Source organism: Brassica oleracea, chromosome C3, assembly GCF_000695525.1.
Source record: "Brassica oleracea var. oleracea cultivar TO1000 chromosome C3, BOL, whole genome shotgun sequence".
NCBI lineage: Eukaryota > Viridiplantae > Streptophyta > Magnoliopsida > Brassicales > Brassicaceae > Brassica > Brassica oleracea.
This window is the reverse complement of record NC_027750.1, coordinates 6,180,979-6,204,768: the sequence shown is the minus strand read 5'-3', so window position 1 is coordinate 6,204,768 and position 23,790 is coordinate 6,180,979. Positions and strand designations below refer to the sequence as shown.

The following is a 23,790-nucleotide window of genomic DNA, read 5'->3' as shown; positions in this document are numbered from 1 at the left end:
TTTAAAAAACAAAACTTTTGATAAAAAATTTTAAATAGAAATTTTTGATAATAAATAGAAATTTTTAATAAAACTCTTAAAGGATACTTATCTATCAACAAAAATTCTTGTTATCCTAATTTCTAAATCACAATCCAAAATTTACAAGATTTCAACGTAAGTATGTTAACTTTCCAAAAATATTAAGTTTTTTTAAAAAAAATATTTAAATAGAATTTTTTGATAATAAATTCTAAAAGAATACACATATATCAACAAAATTCATTTTATTCTAATATTTAAATCACAACCCTAAATTTAAAGTATTTCTCTATAAATATGATAACATTCCCAAAATAGTAAGTTTTTTTGAAAATATTTAATATACACATTTTAATAAAATTTCTTAAAGAATAGTCATCTTTCAACGAAAATTTCTCAAATCTACAATATTTCTTTATAAATGTGATAAACTTCCTAAAATAGTAAGTTTTTTAAAAAAATTATTTAAAATATAAAATTTTGATAAAAAAATCTAAAAAAATACTCATTTATCAATGAAAATTCATGTTATCCTAATTTCTAAATCACAATCCCAAATCTACAACTTTTCTCTGTAAATATGATAATTTTTTCAAAATAGTAAGCTTTTTTAAAAATTATTTAAAATACAATTTTTTGCAAAAAAAAATCTAAAAGAATACTAATTTATCAACAAAAATTCTTGTTATCCTAATTTCTAAATCAAAATTCCAAATCTACTATATTTCTCTATAAATATGATAACTTTCCCAATATAGTAGGTTTTTAAAAAAATATTTACAATACAATTTTTGGCAAAAAAAAAAATATATAAAAGAATACCCATCTATCATCAAAAATTCTTATCGTCATATTTTCCAAATCACAATCTCAAATCTACAATATTTATCTATAAATATGATAACTTTCCCAAAATAGTAAGTTTTTTAAAAAATTATTTAAAATACAAATTTTGCTAAAAAAATCTAAAGGAATACTCATCTATCAACAGAAATTTTTGTTATCCTAATTTCTAAATCACAATCCCAATCGTACATAATTTCTCTATAAATATGATAACTTTCCCCAAATAGTCTTTTTTTAAAAAAATTATTTAAAATACAAATTTTGATAAAAACTTTTAAAAGAATACACATATCTCTACAAAAATTCTTGTTATCATAATTTCTAATTTACATCACAAATCTACAGTATTTCTCTACGAATGTGATAACTTTCCCAAAATAGTAAGTTTTTAAAAAATTATTTAGAATACAAAAATTTTGATAAAAAATTCTAGAAGGATACACATCGATCAACAAAATATTTTCTTATTCTAATTTCTAAATCACAATCCCAAATTTACAATATTTCACGCTAAATATGATAACTTTCTAAAAATAGTAAGTTTTTCAAAAAATATTTAAAATAGAAAATTTTGATGATAAATTCTAAAAGAATACACATATATCAACAAAATTCTTGTTATTCAAATCTCTAAACAATCCCAAATCTACAATATTTCTCTATAAATATAATTGTTTTCAATAATTGTAAGTTTAAAAAAAAAAATTAAATACAAATTTTGATAAAAACTTATAAAAGAATACTCATTTATCAACAAAAATTTTTCTTTTCCTAATTTCTAAATCAGAATCCTAGATCTACAACATTTATCTAGAAATATGATTGCTTTTCAAAAATAGTAAGTTCTTACAAAGTTTATTTAAAATACAAATTTTTGATAAAAAAATCTAAAAGGATACGCTTATATCAACAAAAAAATTTGTTATCTTAATTTCTAAATTATAATGTCATATCTACAATATTTCCCTACAAATATGATAACTTTCCCAAAATAGTAAGTTTTTTAAGAAATTATTTAAAATACAAATGTTTGATTAAAAATTCTAAAAGGACATACATATCTCTACAAAAATTCTTGTTATCTTAATTTATAATTTAAAATCCTAAATCTAAAGTATTCCTCTGTAAATATGATAACCTTCCAAAAATAGTAAGTTTTAAAAAAATTATTTATAATATTATATTTTACTTTTTAAAATATTAAAGATATATATATATATATATATATCTTTATAAATCTTGTATAAATATTTTATCTTTATAAATCTTGTATAAATATTTAATTTATGTATTATTTTTAAAAAATTAGTATTTTATAAAAAAAATATTTTTTTAATTATTTTTGCGGATCCGGATACGAATATCCGCGGATAAGAATATAGAGACGGATATGCAGAAACCACGAAAGGAACTTTGTTATTAGGGTTGAATTTTCAGTCTTCGGGCCTCAACACCGGAGTTCATCCTGAGGCCTAGGTAGGTAGTGACGTCTCTCGCTGGGTCTTCCATAAGGAATGGTGGATATGCGAACATGATAATTTATACTCCTTCTGTTTCAAAATAGTTGATGTTTTGGATGAAGGCACAAGAATTAAGACATACACATTATCTTAAAAAGTAACACTAAAAATATTAAATAAATCTAATCCAGCCAATCATCAAAAATACTATAAAACATCATTGGTCACACGGTTTTCAATGACTTTTAAACTAATTAAAAAATATCAAACATTATGTATTTTGAAACATCAATAACTCTTCAAAACATCATCTGTTATGAAACGGAGGGAGTATGTTGTTATATATCTCCATGAATCTAGGAACTTTTGCTTGCATTATATTATTTGGTCTCGGATCCGGATATTAAATCCACGGATCCGGATACCCTAAATTTTCTGGATATCTGGATCCGTCACAGGCCTATGTTCAATGGTGTATACCCACAATAGAGTTTCTTAGATAAGTTTTATTAGTAAAATAATTATATAATTAAAATTTATTTTAATAAAATAAAATAAACCATTCACAAAAGGACACGTGAAGGAAAAATAAGAGACTATGCTAAGAGATATCTGTTACATCTCTTAAATAAGAGACATTTTATTTCTCTCTCGTACTTTTAATTTTTTTTTCCAGAAACCTCGTACTTTTAATTATCTTTTTACGTTTTAATAGCAAGACACCTAGCTAAGAAACTTGCATTAAAGATGCTCTAACCAAGCTGTCACGTGCTAGAATAAGCTTCAAAGTGGAGATGAATGCACGGACGGCTCTGTTAACTTGTTTGATGTTCTGGTGTTGTGGTCGGGAATATAAGAATAACTAAACAGAAACTAAAGTCATTTATTTATTTGTGTGTTAAATAGCTTAAAGACGAGATTACATGATTCCTACTACAGAAGAGAATCAGGGTGTTTATTTATGCGCTATTGGACATTTTGTTAACTCTCTGATAGAAAGAAGAGTAGGGCTATAACTTAGTCAGAACGAATACCACCCATGAAGCTCCTCGGATCTGGACAATTACCCGTCAACTCAGCTTGCGAAAAGTCGAATCCTGGGTTCTGCAATAACCGATAGAGACAGAACATGTAAAGAAAGATCGAAAGAAGCGATGTATACAGCTCGAGCCAAAACGTCTACGCCCATGCTTCATTTGCTCAATGCATTTCCAATAAATTGTTAGTTAAGACAAAGAGTAAGCAATTTCATCACCAAAGTAAGTAAGACAGCCACCTCAGGCAGGTTACACTTTTGGTTAACTATATAAACTTGCGTGTAGAGTTCATCCATTAACATAATAGATTGGCAACTTGAGAAGAAACAATAATATCAGAGCTTGAACAAAAAGAAACAATAAAGTGTAATTAGACAATCAAATGTAATTATGTTTTGACAAAGATTCATTCTGTCAGGTAGGTGGTGCCCAAGTTTTGCTTTATAGGGTAAACTGGGTGTCCAAGATAGCCTCCAAAAAGAAAAAGAAAAAACTAGAAAAGAAGAAACCATATCAAATCAATAAGAGCATCATTATCCAGGATTTCTTAGGATGGAGTTTAGAAGCTATCTTGATCACCCATTTTACCCTATAAAACCTTTACGCATAAGAAACCCTCGATAATGATGCTCAAAGGACTTTACGCATACTAACTTCTTCTTGAAACCTCGGCGGCATGAGACGCTTCTGTTCAAATGACAATCCTAAATCTACAATTTTTCTCTATAAATACAATAATCTTAATGTTCAAAAAAAAAAAATGATGACCTTACGTAAAATTATAAATTTTTAAAAAATATTTAAAATACAATTTTTTGATAAATTTTTTTAGAAGGATACACATCTATCAACAGATTCTTTTGTTATCCTAATTTCTAAATCACAATCCCCAATCTACCATTTTTCTCTATAAATATGATGACCTTTCCAAAATAGTAAGTTTTTTAAAAAATTATTTTAAATACAAATTTTTGTTAAAAATTTCTAAAAGATTACTTATCTATCATCAAAAATTCTTATTGTCCTAATTTCTAAATCACAATCTCAACTCTACAACATTTCTCTATAAATATGATAACTTTCCTAAAATGGTAAGGTTTTAAATAATTTATTTAAAATACAAATTTTTGATAAAAAAAAATTCTAAAAAAATACTCATCTACCAACAAAAATTCTTATTATCCTAATTTCTAAATATCCCAGATCTACAATATCTCTCTATAAATATGATAACTTTCCGAAAATAGTAATTTTCTTAAAAAAATTATTTAAAATACAAATTTTGATAAAACAAATTACAAAAGGATACACATCTATCAAAAAACAATTCTTGTTATTCTAATTTCTAAATCACAATCTCAAATCAACAATATTTCTCTACAAACATGATGACTTTCCAAAAATAGTAAGTTTTTAAAAAATTTAATTAAAATACAAATTTTAGCTAAATAATTATAAAAGAATTCTCATCTATCATAAAAATTTCTTATTGTCCTAATTTCCAAATCACAATCTCAAATCTAAAATATTTCTATATAAATATGATAACTTTACAAAAATAGTAAGTTTTTAAAAAAATTATTTAAAATACAAATTTTGATAAAAAAACTAAAAGGATACACATCTATCAACGAAAATTCTTGTTATTCTAATTTCTAAATCACAATACCAAATCAACAATATTTCTCTATAAACATGATGACTTTCCAAAAATAGAAAGTTTTTAAGAAAATTAATTAAAATACAAACTTTGGCTAAATAATTCTAAAGAATTATCATCTATCATCAAAAAATCTTATTTTCCTAATTTCCAAATCACATTCCCAAATCTACAACATTTCTCAATAAATATTATAACTTTCCGGAAATGGTAAGTTTTTTAAAAAATTATTAAAATAAAAAGTTTTGATAAAAAAATCCTAAAAGGATACACATCTATCAACAAAAATTCTTGTTATTCTAATTTCTAAATCACAATTCCAATTCAACAATATTTCTCTATAAATATGATGACTTTCCCAAAATAGTAAGTTTTGAAAAATTTATTTAAAATACAATTTTTTGATAATTGTTTTTAAAAGAATACTCATCTATCACCAAAAATTATAGTTATCCTAAATTCTAAATAAAAATCTCAAATCTACAACATTTCTCTATAAATACGACAACTTCCCAAAATTCTAAGCTTTTAAAAAAATTATGTAAAATACAAATTTTTGATAAAAAATTAAAAAGGATACACATCTATCACAAAAAATTATTATTGTCCTAATTTCTAAACCACAACCCCAAATCTTCAACATTTCTCTATAAATATGACAATTTCCTAAAATAGTAAGCATTTAAAAAATAATAAAAAATACAAATATTTGATTAAAAATTCTAAAACAATACTCATCTATCAACAAAAAATCTTGTTATCATATTTTCTCAATCACAATCCCAAACCTACAACATTTCTATATAAATATGATAACTTTCCAAAATTAGTAGGTTATTTAAAAAAATATTTAAATTACAAATTTTTGATAAAAAAATCTAAAAGAATACGCATCTATCAACACAAAATTCTTATTAACCTAATTTCTAACTCACAATCCCGAATCTACAACATTTCTCTACAAATACGACAACTTCCCAAAATAAAAAGTTGTTTAAAAAATTATTTAAAATACAAATTTTGATAAAACAAAGTGTAAAACAATACTCATCAATCAACGAAAATTCATGTTATCCTAATTATACAACATTTCTCAATAACTATGAAAACTTTCCAAAGATAGTAAGTTTTTAAAAAATTTACTTAAAATACAAATTTTTGATAAAAAAATTATAAAAGGATATACATATATCAACAAAAATTCTTATTATTCTAGTTTCTAAATCATAATCTCAAATCTAAAATATTTTTCTATAAATATTATAACTTCCCAAAAATTATAAGTGTTTAAAAGAATATTTAAAATACAAATTTTTGATAAAAAAATTCTAAAATGATACACATCTATCAGCAAATTTTTTGCAATCTTAATTTCTATTTTTCTCTGATGACCTTCCCAAAATAGTAAGTTTTTAAAGAAATTATTTAACCTACAAATTTTTGTTAAAAAATTCTAAAATAATACTTATCTATCACAAAAAATTCATGTTATCCTAAATTCTAAATGACAACCCCAAATCTTAAACATTTCTCTATAAATATGATAACTTTCCTAAAATAGTAAGGTTTTAAAAAATTTATTTAAAATAAATAGCTTTGATAAAAATTACTAAAAAAATAATTATCTATCAAAAAAAATTCTTAAATCAACAATATTTGTCTATAAACATGATGGATTTCCAAAAATAGTAAGTTTTCAAAAACATTAATTAATCTATAAATTTTGGCTAAATAATTCTAAAAGAATTCACATCTATCATAAACAATTCTTATTGTCATAATTTCCAAATCACAATCTCATCTCTAAAACATTTCTCTATAATTATGATAGCTTTCCAGAAATAGTAATTTTTTTAAAATAATATTAAAATTCAAAATTTGATAAAAAAATATCTTAAAAGGATACACATCTATTAACAAAAATTCTTGTTATTCTAATTCTAAATCACAATCTTTCTACAATATTTCTCTATAAATATGATGACTTTCCAAAAATAGTAAGTTTAAAAAAAAAATATTTAAATACAAATTTTTGATAAACAAATTCTAAAATGATACGCTTATATCAACAAAAATTCTTGTTATCTTAATTTGTAAATTCCCTGATCTATTATATTTCTCTATATTTTTGGAAAAAAAATTCTTAAAGGATACTTATCTATTAACAAAATTTTATGTTATTCTAATTTTTAAATCACAATCCCCAATCAACTATATTTCTCAATAAACATGATGACATTCCAGAAATAGTAAGTATTTAAAAAATTTAATTAAAATAAAATATTTGGCTAAATAATTCAAAAAAAATTCTCATCTACATCAAAAAATCTTATTATTCTAATTTCTAAATCATAATCTCAAATCTACGATATTTCTCTATAAATATGATAACTTACCAAAAATTATAAGTGTTTTAAAAAAATATTTAAAAACAAATTTTGTGATAAAATTTTTCTAAAATGATACACATATATCAACAAAAATTCTTGTTATCCTAATTTCTAAATCACAATCCCAAATCTACAATATTTCTCTATAAATTGATAACTTTCCCAAAATAGTAAGTTTAAAAAAAAATATTTAAAAACACAAATTTTTAATAAAAACTTTTAAAAGGATACACATAACTATAAAAAAAAATCTTGTTATCCTAATTTATAATTTACAATCTTAAATCTACAGTATTTCTCTATAAATATGATAACTTTCCAAAAATAGTAAGTTTTTTCAAAATTATTTAAAATACAATTTTTTTTGATAAAAAGTTCTAAAAGGGTAACAAGAATTTTTGCAGAGATATGTGTATCCTTTTAAAAGTTTTTTGAATCTAAAATCTGTATTTTAAATAAATTTTTAAAAACTTATTATTTTGGGAAAGTTATCATATTTGTAGAGAAATATTGTAGATTTGAGATTGTGATTTAGAAATTAGGATAACAGGAATTTTTGTTGATAGATTAGTAATCTTTTAGATTTTTCTTTTGCAAAAATATTTATTTTAAATAATTTATTAAAAAATTCTTGTTATCCAAATTTCTAAATCACAATCCAAAATTTACAAGATTTCAACGTAAATATGTTAACTTTCTAAAAATAGAAAGTTTTTTTTTAAAAAATTAAATATAAATTTTTGATAATAAGTTCTAAAAGAATACACATATATCAACAAAATTCATGTTATTCTAATATTTAAATCACAACCCAAAATTTAAAGTATTTCTCTATAAATATGATAATATTTCCAAAATAGTATGTTTTTTTGAAAATATTTAATATACAAATTTTAATAAAATTTCTTAAAGAATAGTCATCTTTCAACGAAAATTTTTCAAATCTACAATATTTCTTTATACATGTGATAAAATTCCTAAAATAGTAAGTTTTTTTAAAAAAAATTATTTAAAATATAAAATTTTGATAAAAAATTTTAAAACAATACTCATTTATCAATGAAAATTCTTGTTATCCTAATTTCGAAATCACAATCCCAAATCTACAACTTTTCTCTGTAAATATGATAATTTTCCCAAAATCGCAAGCTTTTTTAAAAATTATTTAAAATACAATTTTTTGCAAAAAAAATTTAAAAGAATACTCATCTATCAACAAAAATTCTTGTTATCCTAATTTCGAAATCACAATCCCAAATCTACAACTTTTCTCTGTAAATATGATAATTTTCCCAAAATCGCAAGCTTTTTTAAAAATTATTTAAAATACAATTTTTTGCAAAAAAAATTTAAAAGAATACTCATCTATCAACAAAAATTCTTGTTATCCTAATTTCGAAATCACAATCCCAAATCTACAACTTTTCTCTGTAAATATGATAATTTTCCCAAAATCGCAAGCTTTTTTAAAAATTATTTAAAATACAATTTTTTGCAAAAAAAATTTAAAAGAATACTCATCTATCAACAAAAATTCTTGTTATCCTAATTTCGAAATCACAATCCCAAATCTACAACTTTTCTCTGTAAATATGATAATTTTCCCAAAATCGCAAGCTTTTTTAAAAATTATTTAAAATACAATTTTTTGCAAAAAAAATTTAAAAGAATACTCATCTATCAACAAAAATTCTTGTTATCCTAATTTCGAAATCACAATCCCAAATCTACAACTTTTCTCTGTAAATATGATAATTTTCCCAAAATCGCAAGCTTTTTTAAAAATTATTTAAAATACAATTTTTTGCAAAAAAAATTTAAAAGAATACTCATCTATCAACAAAAATTCTTGTTATCCTAATTTCGAAATCACAATCCCAAATCTACAACTTTTCTCTGTAAATATGATAATTTTCCCAAAATCGCAAGCTTTTTTAAAAATTATTTAAAATACAATTTTTTGCAAAAAAAATTTAAAAGAATACTCATCTATCAACAAAAATTCTTGTTATCCTAATTTCGAAATCACAATCCCAAATCTACAACTTTTCTCTGTAAATATGATAATTTTCCCAAAATCGCAAGCTTTTTTAAAAATTATTTAAAATACAATTTTTTGCAAAAAAAATTTAAAAGAATACTCATCTATCAACAAAAATTCTTGTTATCCTAATTTCGAAATCACAATCCCAAATCTACAACTTTTCTCTGTAAATATGATAATTTTCCCAAAATCGCAAGCTTTTTTAAAAATTATTTAAAATACAATTTTTTGCAAAAAAAATTTAAAAGAATACTCATCTATCAACAAAAATTCTTGTTATCCTAATTTCGAAATCACAATCCCAAATCTACAACTTTTCTCTGTAAATATGATAATTTTCCCAAAATCGCAAGCTTTTTTAAAAATTATTTAAAATACAATTTTTTGCAAAAAAAATTTAAAAGAATACTCATCTATCAACAAAAATTCTTGTTATCCTAATTTATAAATAACAATTCCAAATCTAGTATATTTCTCTATAAATATGATAACTTTCCCAATATAGTAGGTTTTTTAAAAAAATATTTACAATACAATTTTGGCAAAAAAAAAATAAATACAAAGAATACCCATCTATCATCAAAAATTCTTATCGTCATATTTTCTAAATCACATTCCCAAATCTACAATATTTATCTATAAATATGATAACTTTCCCAAAATAGTAAGTTTTTAAAAAAATTATTTAAAATACAATTTTTTGCAAAATAAATCTAAAAGAATACTTATCTATCAACAAAAATTATTGTTATCCTAATTTCTAAATCACAATCTCAATCCTACATAATTTCTCTATAAATATGATAACTTTCCCAAAATAGTCGGTTTTTTAAAAATTTATTTAAAATACAAATTTTGATAAAAAAAACTTTTAAAATGATACACATATCTCTACAAAAATTCTTGTTATCATAATTTCTAATTTACATCCCAAATCTACAGTGTTTCTCTATGAATGTGATAACTTTCCCAAAATAGTAAGTTTTTAAGAAAATATTTAAAATACAAAAAATTTGATAAAAAAATCTAGGAGGATACACATCGATCAACAAAATATTTTCTTATCCTAATTTCTAAATCACAATCCCAAATTTACAGTATTTCACGCTAAATATGATAACTTTCCAAAAATAGTAAGTTTTTCAAAAAAATATTTAAAATATAAAATTTTGATGATAAATTCTAAAAGAATACACATATATCAACAAAATTCTTGCTATTCAAATATCTAAATCACAATCTCAAATCAACAATATTTCTCTATAAATATGATAGTTTTCAATAATTGTAAGTTTAAAAAAAAAATTAACTACAAATTTTGATAAAAACTTATAAGAGAATACTCATTTATCAACAAAAATTATTCTTTTCCTAATTTCTAAATCAGAATCCTAGATCCACAACATTTATCTAGAAATATGATTGCTTTTCAAAAATAGTAAGTTCTTACAAAATTTATTTAAAATACAAATTTTTGATAAAAAAAATCTAAAAGGATACGCTTATATCAAGAAAAATTCTTGTTATCTTAATTTCTAAATTATAATGTCATATCTACAATATTTCCCTACAAAATATGATAATTCACCAAAAATTATAAGTGTTTAAAAAAAATATTTTAAAACTAAGTTTTGATAAAAAATTCAAAAAGGATACACATCTACCAACAAAATTTATTTTTATCCTAATTTCTACTCTCTATAAATATGATAACTTTCCCAAAATAGTAAGTTTATTAAAAAATTATTTAAAATAGAAATTATTGATAAAAAATTCTAAAAGGACATACATATCTTTACAAAACTTCTTGTTATCTTAATTTCTAATTTACAATCCTAAATCTAAAGTATTCCTCTGTAAATATGATAACTTTCCAAAAATAGTAAGTTTTAAAAAAATTATTTAAAATCCAAAACTTTTGATAAAAATTTCTAAATGTATACACATCTATCAAAAAAAAAAATTGTTTTCCTAATTTCCAAATCACAATCCCAAATTTACAATATTTCAAGGTAAATATGATAACTTTCCAAAAATTGTTAGTTTTTAAAAAAAAAATATAAAACAGAATTTTTAGAAAATAAATTCTAAAAGGATACACATATATCAACAAAATTCTTGTTATTCTAATCTCTAAATCACAATCCCGAATCTACAATATTTCTCTATAAATATGATAACTTTTCCAATTTCTAAATCACAATGTCAAATTTACAACTTTTCTCTATAAATGTGATAAAATTCTTAAAATAGTAAGTTTTTTAAAAAAGTTGTTTAAAATACAATTTTTTGATAAAATTTTTTAAAATAATACTCATCTATCAATGAAAATTCTTGTTATCCTAATATCTAAATCACAAATCTCAAATCTACAACATTTCTCTATAAATATGATAACTTTCCTAAAATAGTAAGTTATTTAAAAAATCATTTAAAATAAAAAATTTGATAATAAATTCTAAAATAATACCCATCTATCCACGAAAAATCATGTTATCCTAATTACTAAATCTCAATCTCAAATCTACAATATTTCTCTATAAATATGATAACTTTACAAAAATAGTAAATTTAAAAAAAATATTTAAAATACAATTTTTTGCAAAAATCTTATAAAAGAATACTCATCTATCATCAAAAATTCTTATTGTCTTAATTTTTAAATAACAATCCCAAATCTACAACCTTTATCTATAAATATGATAACTTTCCAAAGATAGAATGTTTTTTAAAAAATTATTTAAAATACAAATTTTTGCAAAAAAAAATCTAAAAGAGTACTCATCTATCAACAAAATTCTTGTTATCCTAATTTATAAATCACAATCCCAAATTTACAATATTTCTCTATAAATATGATAATTTTCCCAAAATAGTAAGTTTTTAAAAAAATTATTTAAAATACAAATTTTTGCCAAAAAATTATAAAAGGATATACATATCTCTACAAAAATTCTTGGTATCTTAAATCTACAGTATTTCTCTATAAATATGATAACTTTCCTTTTTAAAAAATTATTAAAAATACAATTTTTAGCAAAAAAAATCTAAAAGAATATTAATTATCAACAGAAATTCTTGTTATCCTAATTCCTAAATCACAATCCCAAATCTACAATATTTCTCTATAAATATGATAACTTTCCCAAAATATTAAGTTTTAAAAAAAAATTACAAATTTTTGATAAAAACTTCTAAAAGGATACACATATCTTATAAAAATTATTGTTATCACAATTTCTAATTTTCAATCTCAAATTTACAGTATTTCTCTATAAGTATGATAATTTTCCAAAAATTAAAGTTTTAAAAAAATTATTTAAAATACAAATTTTTTGATAAAAATTCTAAAAGGATACACATCTATCAACAAAAATCCTGGTTATCCTAATTTTTAAATCACAATCCAAAATTTGTAAATATGATAACTTTCCAAAAATAGCAAGTTTTTTTAAAAAATATTTAAATTAGAATTTTTTGATAATTAATTCTAAAAAAATTCTAAAAGGATACACATATATCAACAAAATTCTTGTTATTCTAAATTCTAAATCACAATCCTAAATTAATAATATTTTTCTATAAATATGATAACTTTTCCAAAATAGTAAGTTTTTTAAAAAATATTTAAAATACAATTTTTTTTATAAAAAATTCTAAAAGAATACACATTTATCATCAAAAATTCTTATTGTCCGAATTTCTAATCACAATTTGAAGTCTACTACATTTCTCTATAAATATGATAACTTTCCTAAAATAGTAAGTTTTTTAAAAAAATTATTTTAAATACAAATGTTTTGATAAAAATTCTAAAACAAAACTCATCTATTAACGAAAATTCCTTTTATCCTAATTTCTTAATCATAGTCTCAAATCTACAACATTTCTCTATAAATATGATAATTTTCCTAAAATAGTACGTTTTTAAAAAATTATTTACAATACAATTTTTTGCAACAAAAATATAAAGGAATACTCATCTATCATAAAAATTTCTATTGTCCTCATTTCTAAATCACAATCCCAAATCTACAACATTTATCTATAAATATGATAACTTTTCAAAAATACTAAGTTTTTAAAACAATTATTTAAAATACAAATTTTTGCAAACAAAATCAAAAGAATACTCATCTATCAACAAAAATTCTTGTTATCCTAACTTCCAAATCACAACACCAAATCTACAATATTTCTTTATAAACATGATAACTTTCCCAAAATAGTAAGTTTTTTAAAATTTATTTAAAATACAATTTTTTGATAAAAACTTCAAAAAGGATACAAATATCTCTACAAAAATTCTTGTTATCCTAATTTATAATTTACAATCCCAAATCTACGATATTTCTCTATAGATATGATAACTTTCCAAAAATAATAAGTTTTTAAAAATTTATTTAAAATACAATTTTTTGATAAAAAACTCTAAAAAGATACACATCTGTCAACAAAAATTCTTGTTATCCTAATTTCTAAATCACAATCCAAAATTTACAATATTTCACGGTAAATATGATAACTTTCCAAAAATAGTAAGTTTTTTAAAAACATATTTAAAATATAAATTTTTGATAATAAATTATAAAAGGATACACATATATCAACAAAATTCTTGTTATTCTAATCTCTAAATCACAATCCCAATTCTACAATATTTCTATATAAATATGATAACTTTCCAAAAATAGTAAGTTTTTTAAAAAAATATTTAAAATAAATTTTTTTTTATAAAAAAAATCTAAAAGAATACTCATCTATCATAAAAAATTCTTGTTGTCCTAATTTCTAATTACAATCTCAAATCTACAACATTTCTCTATAAATATGATAACTTTCCTAAAATAGTAAGTTTAAAAAAAATATATTTAAAATACAGTTTTTTGATATAAAAATTCTAAAACAATACTCATCTATCAATGAAAATTCTTGTTATCATAATTTCTAAATCACAATCTCAAATCTACAATATTTCTCTATAAATATGATCACTTTCCTAAAATAGTAAGTTTTTAAAAAAAAATATTTGAAATACAAATTTTTGATTAAAAAAATTCTAAAACAATACTCATCTATCCACGAAAATTCATGTTACCTAATTTATAAATCACAATCTCAAATCTACAATATTTCTCTATAAATATGAAAACTTTTCCAAAATAGTAAGTTTTTTACAAAATATTTAAAATACAAATTTTTGATAAAAAAATTCTATCAGCGAAATTAAAGAGAGGGAGAAGGAAACCAGACATGGAAAGAGAATGGAGAGACAGCCGGTGATGGAGGCACAAGGTAAATCAGGGTCACGGAGTTAGGGAGGGAAGAGAGAGTTATACCCACTAATGGGTTTATTATTGAATTCGATTAGACTCAGGAAAATAAAAGAGTAAGCTCAACGTTGACCTTGATTATCAAAAATACAAAAATTAATATAATCGCAATAGTGTAATTGGGATATTAGATGATTTAAGTTAATTAATCGAATCTAAACCAAAAATTAAAAACTTGATTACATTTACTTTAAAAACTCTAAATTTAGAGTAAAACCCTTAACAATGAAACCTTATTTGGCCTAGTGATTTGATTTAAAGATTATTAATGTTTTTACACAGATTTGAATTTCAAATCAGAATAATAGTTTATCAATACTTATAGTATAGTTTAAAAAAATAAAAATTATTAGTTAAGTGCTATGAACTCACTGATCATACATGTGTCAAATATTTTTTAAGGACAACCATAATGTATGTCATATTTTTTATATTTGACAAGTGGCAACCCTGTAATGGAAACCGACGAAAAACCATGGGTAGTGCCCAAAACAAGATAATAAAACCCACTATCGAAAATAAGGGCATAACCGTCAATTCACCTTCTAATTCGCGACTTTTCTCGAAAAAGCAACTTCGAGAGAAGCGTAACCGATTAGCGCTAAATAAGAGAAGATAATATTTACAAAAACGCCACTTTTCCTTTTTCTCTGCCTTCATTATTAGTGTTAAAAAAACTTTGATCATCGGATTGGGTGAAACATCCAACTCCAATAAAGATAAAAATAAAAATATTGAAAGTTTGATTTGAGAAACAAGTGTTAAGTTTTCTTGATCCTCTTCTCTCTCTCTGTGCTCGTTTGATGGGAGTTACTGTTTCCCGGAAAATTCACTCTTGCCATGGCTGCTAAACTGTCTTACAAGGACTCTCTAAAAGCTCTAGAAGCCGATATTCAACACGCTAACACTCTGTAAACTCTTGATTCCTCGGTTTATTCTTATCATAAATTCTCGATCTTTCCGCTTTTTTAGCTGTGTATTTTAGGTTATGTCAGGTCGAAGCTAAGTTATAGCTTCTCGGTATTGCTTTTATCTCTCTCCCCCCTTTTTATTTCTCCTCTGTTTGGTTTGCATGTAAGAGTTCCTTCTTGTTTGAATTGAAATCTGTGATGAATTTTTCAGATTCTGTTAGTTGATTAGTTCCACTAGTGGGTTTATGTGGTTGAAAAATTGCACTCTTTTATTTTTCTGGTAATTCAGTTGATATAGGGCTTATGTAGATACTAACTGTTTTAGCTCACCAGCTGTGTCTTGGGATTCTTGTTCTCAACTAAGTTGACTTGAAGCTGAACATCTCAGTGACTCTTTTTTTTTTAGCTAGATCATTAATGTTTTATTGAAACCGATCCATGTCTGAGCTGCATATCAGCTTTGTTTTGTGTACTGTGTCATCCATCTTATTACTTGTTATACCCCTACATGCATACTTGCATGTTTTGATGCCTTGACCAAAAAAATATGTCTACTGTTAGTGGCGTTGGTAATGACTTATTCTTCTTCTTCTTCTCTTTTTCAAAATGAATATACAGAGCTTTGGATAACCCGCGGGAGAAGGACGGAGCACGTGTTCAGATGAGATTATCATACAGTCCAGCTGCTCAGTTTTTTCTTTTCCTTGTACAATGGACTGATTGTCACCTCGCTGGTTCCCTCGGCTTGCTCAGAGTCCTTATCTATATGGTACCTCTTTCCCTCCTTTTAGTTTACTACATTCACCATGTTCTACTTCTTGATTGTTTTGATTAACTCTTTGAGCTATGTTTGGTTCAGACTTATGCGGATGGGAAAACCACAATGTCGGTTTACGAAAGAAAAGCCAGTATCAGAGAGTTCTACGGTATATGTTCTTTTTTGCGTTTATGTAATTTTTGATATTGCTTATGCTTATACTCTTTTTTCTTTTTTTTTAATTTGTAGCTGTTATATTCCCATCCTTGTTGCAACTACAAAGGGGAATCACAGACCTCGAAGACCGTAAGCAAAAAGAAGTATGCAGCATGCGATACAGAAAGAAGGACGAGGGCAAAAAATGTGAGCTCTCCGAGATTGAGATTGAGATGGAGAGGGAAGAAGAATGTGGAATCTGTATGGAGATGAACAGCTTGGTTGTGCTGCCTAACTGTACTCACTCTCTGTGCATCAAATGCTATCGCGATTGGTAAAGTCACTAAAGTGCTCCTCTCTTTTCTTTTGAAGTGTTCTCTTTTCTGAGGAAAGTGTAATGTTTATCTATTCTCAGGAGAGGGAGGTCACAGTCATGCCCTTTCTGTAGAGACAGCCTTAAGAGAGTGGACTCGGGCGATCTCTGGATGTTCTTGGAGAACACTGATACGGCGAATCCCTCTGTGATTGCTAGAGAGAATCAGAGAAGGTTGTTTGTGTACATAGAGAAGTTACCACTGGTGGTTCCAGATCAAGCGTTTGCTTCTTCTCCTTACGATTCTCATGTGAGGTGAAAGAAGTAAGAGAGGCGTAAACCGGGTCTGGCGAATCTTTACATGTATCTATTTATTAGAAGTTAGCAGAAGTAGTTGTAATCTTGTCTTTTTAAACTCTGCTTCTTTTACCATATTTTCTTGGGAAAGTTCCACTTCCTACATGCTTTTTGTACATTTGGTTTGTGGTTCCCATTACGAACATAAACCCTTTTCTTCATGAAGTGTTTATTCACAATCACCATGGTTGTTACTTGTTAGCCTATTCAATTATTAAGATCAGACATTGTGTACTGCACAACCATGGTGGTAAAACAACTGTTATCCTCTTCTACTAAATGTTGTAATAAGGTTAAAACTATTTTCTCAAGGTTCTAGCTAAACGAAATCTTCAAAAGTTTAGATTAGTTGAGATGAGAAGTTTTGAAGTTTTAATAAACGGAAACTAAAATTTAAACTATTGCCATTCAACGTCCTAATTATATGACAGTTTATCTTGCTATGGTCTATGATCTAAGGTTCACAACTTATAAAGCAAGTTACAGAAAAAAATGGTTCACAACTTATAGGTTGTTCGAAAAAGAAAGAAAAAAAAAACCAAAAACTAATATCATGGAGGGACACTTTTATGTTGATATCAAGTGGTAATGACTTTGCATGGTCAATAGTTTCTCAGTTGTAGCTAGAATCTTTGGTAGATAAGATTCGTTGATCATTAGCCTACACAGATGCTTTTCTCTGTAAATGTGAAGTTTATTTTACAGATTGATTAATATATGAAACACACAGTCCACTATTCGGTTCTAGTCAGGAGACTGCTTCCTGAGCTTCCTGCCTATAGCTGCAAAGTACACAGGAGACTGCTTCCTGAGCTTCCTGCCTATAGCTGCAAAGTACTTGCCATTTAAATTTGCCTACTGAATCTCCATCTTAGTTTATTCTCGTGACCCATCAGCTCCATACCTATTCTGCTATACAGTCAGAACCAAACGTTATACACAAACAATTATGTATATGTATATCATCAAAAACCGATATATCGGACCATATTAGTTTTTTTTTTTGGTTTTATGGTTTATCTCTCTTTAATGGTTAGTAATGTATAATAAACAAAATGGTGCAGTAACTTTTATATATATATAGTAGTGTTTATATAAAGTAGTGTTTATTCACTCCAGAGGCTGTCACATCAGATTCCAGCTAGAAAAATCGATCATTCTCAAGGTGACACGTGTCTCATCCCTTCGAACTCTGGGTTTCATTAACGGGAAAATGAAATTGATGCGGGCTTATTTTAGTCACTTGGACTGCAACTTACATGATCTAAGTCCACCATCTTTTATCTTCGTTTTCTAAACCGTGAAAAAAACATGTCTAGCTTGCGGCTGTTCTTGAACTCTGTGATTTTGAACTGACAATGGAGCTCCAGTTAAGTTACAGAGGACGACTATTCTGGCCAATCTCCGTTGTAAGCAATTAAAATCAGAAACGTTACCTAATCCAACCGGATTCAATCAATGTCATTAAAGTTCTTCTTAACTCCATCTCCTCCACTCTTTCCACAATTTCTCATTCAATGTTCTCATCTTTCTTCAAGTCGGTGAATTTACATATATAAATAGGTGAGCCTTGATTCTGTAAACCTCACCATTTCATTCTCCCCCCTCACAATCATATTAACTCTAAAAACTTTTCAGAGAACAATGGCAAAAGAGCTCTGGCATATGAGAGAAAGCCCAAAACTTCCCAGAGAAAGACAGTCGCTCCAAACCCTCTGTACTCATCATGCTCGAAAAGCTCTGCACTCCTCTTTCTGCCGCCGCCTCTGAAGAAATCACCCTCACTACTCCTCAGCACCACCACCAAGTTCCCTCCGATCAAAACGAAGCCGTGAACAACATAGCTGGCATTCCAGATGAAGTGAAATTGGAGGAAGATGAAAGTACCAAAACAAAAGAAAAGGAGAGGAAGATAATAACAATGGCGGCGTTGATTTCTATAGAAGAAGAAACTTTAAATAATTAGGTTTGTAGGCACACGTACACACATGACACACAGTTAAAGAGACCACTTTGGTTCAACAGTTAATTACCAATTGGTTAAGTAAACCAGTTCGCTACAGTTTAAAAAAAAACAGAGAATGCTTTGTTAACAAAACCAACTAATTAAGCAAACCGAGTTAAGTAAAATTTTATGTTATAAATAAAAAAAATCAAAAAATCAATACCTCAACATTCTAATATATATATATAAATAGAATGAAATGATTTATATATATAGAAAATTTTATTATTTATTATTTATTTTATATTTTATATTTAAATGTACTTATTAAATATCTCGAATGAATATAATCTTAATTATTTTTTAATATATATAGGCAATTGTATTATTTATTTAAATTTTAAATTTAAAACTTTAAATTCAATGTACTTATTCAATTTTAAAATGAATGTAATTTTTTAATTAAACAAAAACATTGTTTTCATCAAAATCCTAGGATAATAAAATTTAATACATTTCTATTTCGTATATTTTCAAATACGAATTTAATATTTAAATAAATATAAATGCAGTAACAAACATTTTCATCATTTTAATATCCAATTTTATTGTTTTAAATAATTTTATAATATTCGTATAAATATTTATATATATATATATAGATCTAATAAACAAAAAATTATTTAACAATAAATACAATCAAGTTACTCAATACATAATTAAATTATTGTAAAACTTATATTAAATAAATTAGTTAGTAAAAATTATTTCAAAAATTCTAATCAATTATTTTGATACTGTGGTTAATTTCATATTTATATAATAATACATATAAGATTCTAAAAATATGTATATATATATATATATAATTTATTTCTTTTATATCATCTAAAGATTTAATTTTAGGAAAAATTGTATAAGAAAAATAAAAAAACAATTTATTTCATGAAAAATATATATATATATGAGAGAAAAATAACTTTATTTTACTTATTATTTATAACACCACTGATGACAAAAAAAAAACCACTGAATTCAATCCATAGTAGTGTTTTTTTATAAACATTACGTATTTTTATTAAATTAAAATAAAAATTAAGAGAAACCAAATAATTATAATTTAAAATATTGTAATAACTCGACATAATAAAATTCTAAAATGAATATTAAAATAAATAGTTAAAATAATTGTGAAAAAATTATGAAAATAAATTAAATTTTACTTCCAACTTAAGATACTTCAAATAAGTTTATAGGTGTTCAGTTTGGAGCTAATATTTTTAAATGCAAATGGAAGTTGAGCCGAGTGCTGAATATACATACCCACACACTTAAGATCCCAAATTAGAGCAACTCACAATTAACCAACAAATTATGAATCACTAATTTAAAAAAAAAATACAATAAGAAAACTCATATACACCTCAAACATAATTCCAACAAACTCTAATATTAGTTGAGACCATAAACGTCAAAATATATCGTTCTTGCAAAACAAACATAAAATACACACATGAAAATATACAATTATATAAATACAAAAATTACATGCAAATCAAATTCTGCGCGTAGCGCGGACCGACCCTAGTATATATATATATATATATATATATATGTGCGTGTTTATATATGTATATTATTTGTTGCTGGTCTCTTTCATCAAGCCCGCCTAATCTGAAGAAACATCTAGTAAGAAAGGACAACACCCAAATCATAGCTTTACTGGGAAAACATTAGTTAGAACTTAATTAGAAGGTATTTATTTTCCTATAGTTATAAGCAAGACATTATTGAAAATTTATGTTTTAGAGTACGTTACTCAAAAGCATTTAGTATAAAAAAATTGCGGTCAAGTAGTCAACTAATAATTAATTCCTTGCATAACTATATTCCATGTTTTCATTTGGTGGCTTTTAGATTACCATTGATGGGTCTCTCCATCTACTACTTCGTCAGTTACACATTTACAAAAATAATTTAGATTACCATTGATGGTCTTTTCGGGATATAAATAATTTCTTAGATAATTACTACTTAGCTAAAGATTAACCCACTAATCCTTCCCGCCTTTTCATCCCTCCTCTCAACTTCCATTTGACACATTACACGTTGTTGACTAGCTCATTATATTATTATCAGTGTTTGCTATTTAGATATTATCATTTAGTTGAAATGTGTTGCTTATATTGAACAAAAGAAAATAAAGACTGACAAAAATTCATAAGTTTTATGCCAAACAAGTAATCTTTAGAAAATTATTGGATATTATTCTATAATCAACTTATATTCTTCAAAATAATAATGGCGTCATATAGAGTATATTTGTAATTGGAAGGATTTTGGAGAAATATTGATATGAAATTTTGTGACTAATAGGGATGGATACATATAGTAATCAATTAAATATCAATATTTTGTATTTATCATATTTTGTAGTTTTTCTTATATATCTTTTTTATTTTTGACTTCGAAGAAATAAAAATTTATTTTGTATAAACTAAAAAATTGAGACCTATAACGTTAATTTATAAACAAAATATCAGAATTAATGGAATTTAATGGCTCATTGAGTTTATATTCCTTGTTTACTAGCTAAACTTCTCTCATATTCCTTGTTACTTAGCTAAACTCACTCCTTTGTGTTCACCACTCCATTCTATTAATCTTCTCTCTCTTTTTTTTCCATGGAGCACCGGCGCATTGCCCACGGCGCAGCGCCTCCGTTGACCGCCGTGGAGAGATTTTTATACGGCCAAAACAATGATGCCTTGAGTACCAAGAAACAAAAGGCTCCTAAAGAACGACAACCACCGATCGTGAGAAGGACAGCGGTGACTGAGATTGTAAACGATAACAAAGAGAACACGACGTTTGGTCCAAAGAAGGAGAAACACTTGGTCGTTCATGGCCGAAGCCCTAATGGGGGCATGGTCGTCAAAGATGCAACCACGAAGAAGCGACCATACAAGAATCTTATCAAAGGGCAATGGACAACGGAAGAAGACAGGTATATACTGGTAGATATGTATTTATGCTTTTTACATAGATTTATGCATGCGTCTATATGAAAAATCTAAGTTTATAGTTATGCGTTTGTAATTAAACACGAACATATATGCATAGAAAGTTGATTAAGTTGGTGAGGCAACATGGGGAGAGGAAATGGGCAATAGTCTCGGAAAAACTTGAGGGAAGAGCAGGCAAACAATGTCGTGAGAGATGGCATAATCATCTCCGTCCTGATATCAAGGTTTTTTCTGAAATCTCTCTATATAGTATAGCTTATTTTTTTGTTTTATATGTAACGTAAGTTTTATTAGATCTAGGGTTCTAACATAAGTCTCTATCTTTCTATGTGTTTTGTCGTTTGCCTTTCCAGAAAGATGGATGGAGCGAAGAAGAAGAGAGGGTTCTTGTAGAAGCACACACAAGAATCGGGAACAAGTGGGCAGAGATCGCAAAACTCATACCTGGACGCACCGAGAACTCTATCAAGAATCATTGGAACGCGACTAAACGACGCCAAAACTCAAAACGCGAAAAGAAACGCCAAGCAAACGCTGATAATAATGATAGCGATCTCTCTCCACCAGCTAAAAGGCCTTGTATTCTCCAAGACTACATCAAAAGCATCGACAACAATAACAAGGACAATGACGATAACAAGAATGAGAACTCCATTAGTGTTTTTTCTACACCAAATCTCGATCAGATCTATTCTGATGGAGATTCTGCATCGTCGGTCCTTGGCGATCCGTATGATGAAGAGCTGGTTTACCTACAAAACATCTTTGAAAACCACCCGGCTTCTCTTGACAACATGAGTCTGAGCCAAGCATCTGATGAGGTGAACCAGTCTTCATCATCTGACTTCATGATCAAGAACCCTAACCCTAACTCCCACAACGTTGTTCAGACTCATCATCATGATCAGGGAATGGTCTCCGTTCCAGCGAACACTCCGCACCTTGCGTCTGATATCTACTTGTCTTACTTGCTGAATGGTACGACGTCGTCCTACGCCGACCCTTATTTTCCGTCTTCCTCATCTTCCACGTCATCCACCACCGTTGAGCAGGGAGTCCATAACGAGTTTCTTGTGCCTCAAGCTAACTCTACTGGTGAAAGGAGAGATATGGATCTGATAGAGATGATCTCTGCTTCTACACAAGGGAGCAACATCTCCTCCTTCCCATTATTCTAGCTGCCAACATGATCATGTGATACTATGCGATCATCATTATGATCATTCTCTATCATCTCTCCCTTTGTTTAATGTTTTGTTTTCTTAAAAAATTCCCTAGATCATAAGATACAAGCTTCTTCTCGTATCAAAATAATTAGGGTTTATCTGGTTCTTTTTTATCTAATACTTTCTTCGTTTTATTGGTTAATCTTTTTTTCATTTCAACTTATGTTTTTCACGTAATTTACTGGTTGTTTAGTTTGCGTAATTTACTGGTTGTTTAGTTTGAGATTAGTGATTCTCACTTACGTTACGAAATTGATATATTAGTCTAAATTAAGTCCATTAATTCAATTAAAAATATAACCACTAGA

The 23,790-nt window shown here is 25.9% G+C and overlaps 2 protein-coding genes across 3 annotated transcripts; both read left to right on the top strand.

Annotated features, from left to right (window-relative positions):
• The first annotated feature begins 15,437 nt into the window (after positions 1–15,437).
• LOC106332045 (E3 ubiquitin-protein ligase RNF8-like) lies at positions 15,438–17,491 on the top strand. Of its 2 annotated transcripts, none has more exons than XM_013770499.1 (5): positions 15,438–15,702; positions 16,321–16,471; positions 16,562–16,628; positions 16,709–16,949; positions 17,031–17,491. In XM_013770499.1, the coding sequence occupies exons 1-5, from the start codon at positions 15,632–15,634 to the stop codon at positions 17,245–17,247; spliced, it is 747 nt and encodes a 248-aa protein (XP_013625953.1). In that variant the 5' UTR covers positions 15,438–15,631; the 3' UTR covers positions 17,248–17,491. The 2 variants fall into 2 exon arrangements, with proteins under 2 accessions (XP_013625953.1, XP_013625954.1); XM_013770500.1 differs by having other exon boundaries at positions 15,438–15,811.
• A 4,423-nt stretch (positions 17,492–21,914) lies between these two features.
• On the top strand, positions 21,915–23,434 carry LOC106334347 (myb-related protein A-like). The gene is made up of 3 exons (XM_013772647.1): positions 21,915–22,237; positions 22,354–22,480; positions 22,610–23,434. The coding sequence occupies exons 1-3, from the start codon at positions 21,915–21,917 to the stop codon at positions 23,432–23,434; spliced, it is 1,275 nt and encodes a 424-aa protein (XP_013628101.1).
• Positions 23,435–23,790: the final 356 nt, after the last annotated feature.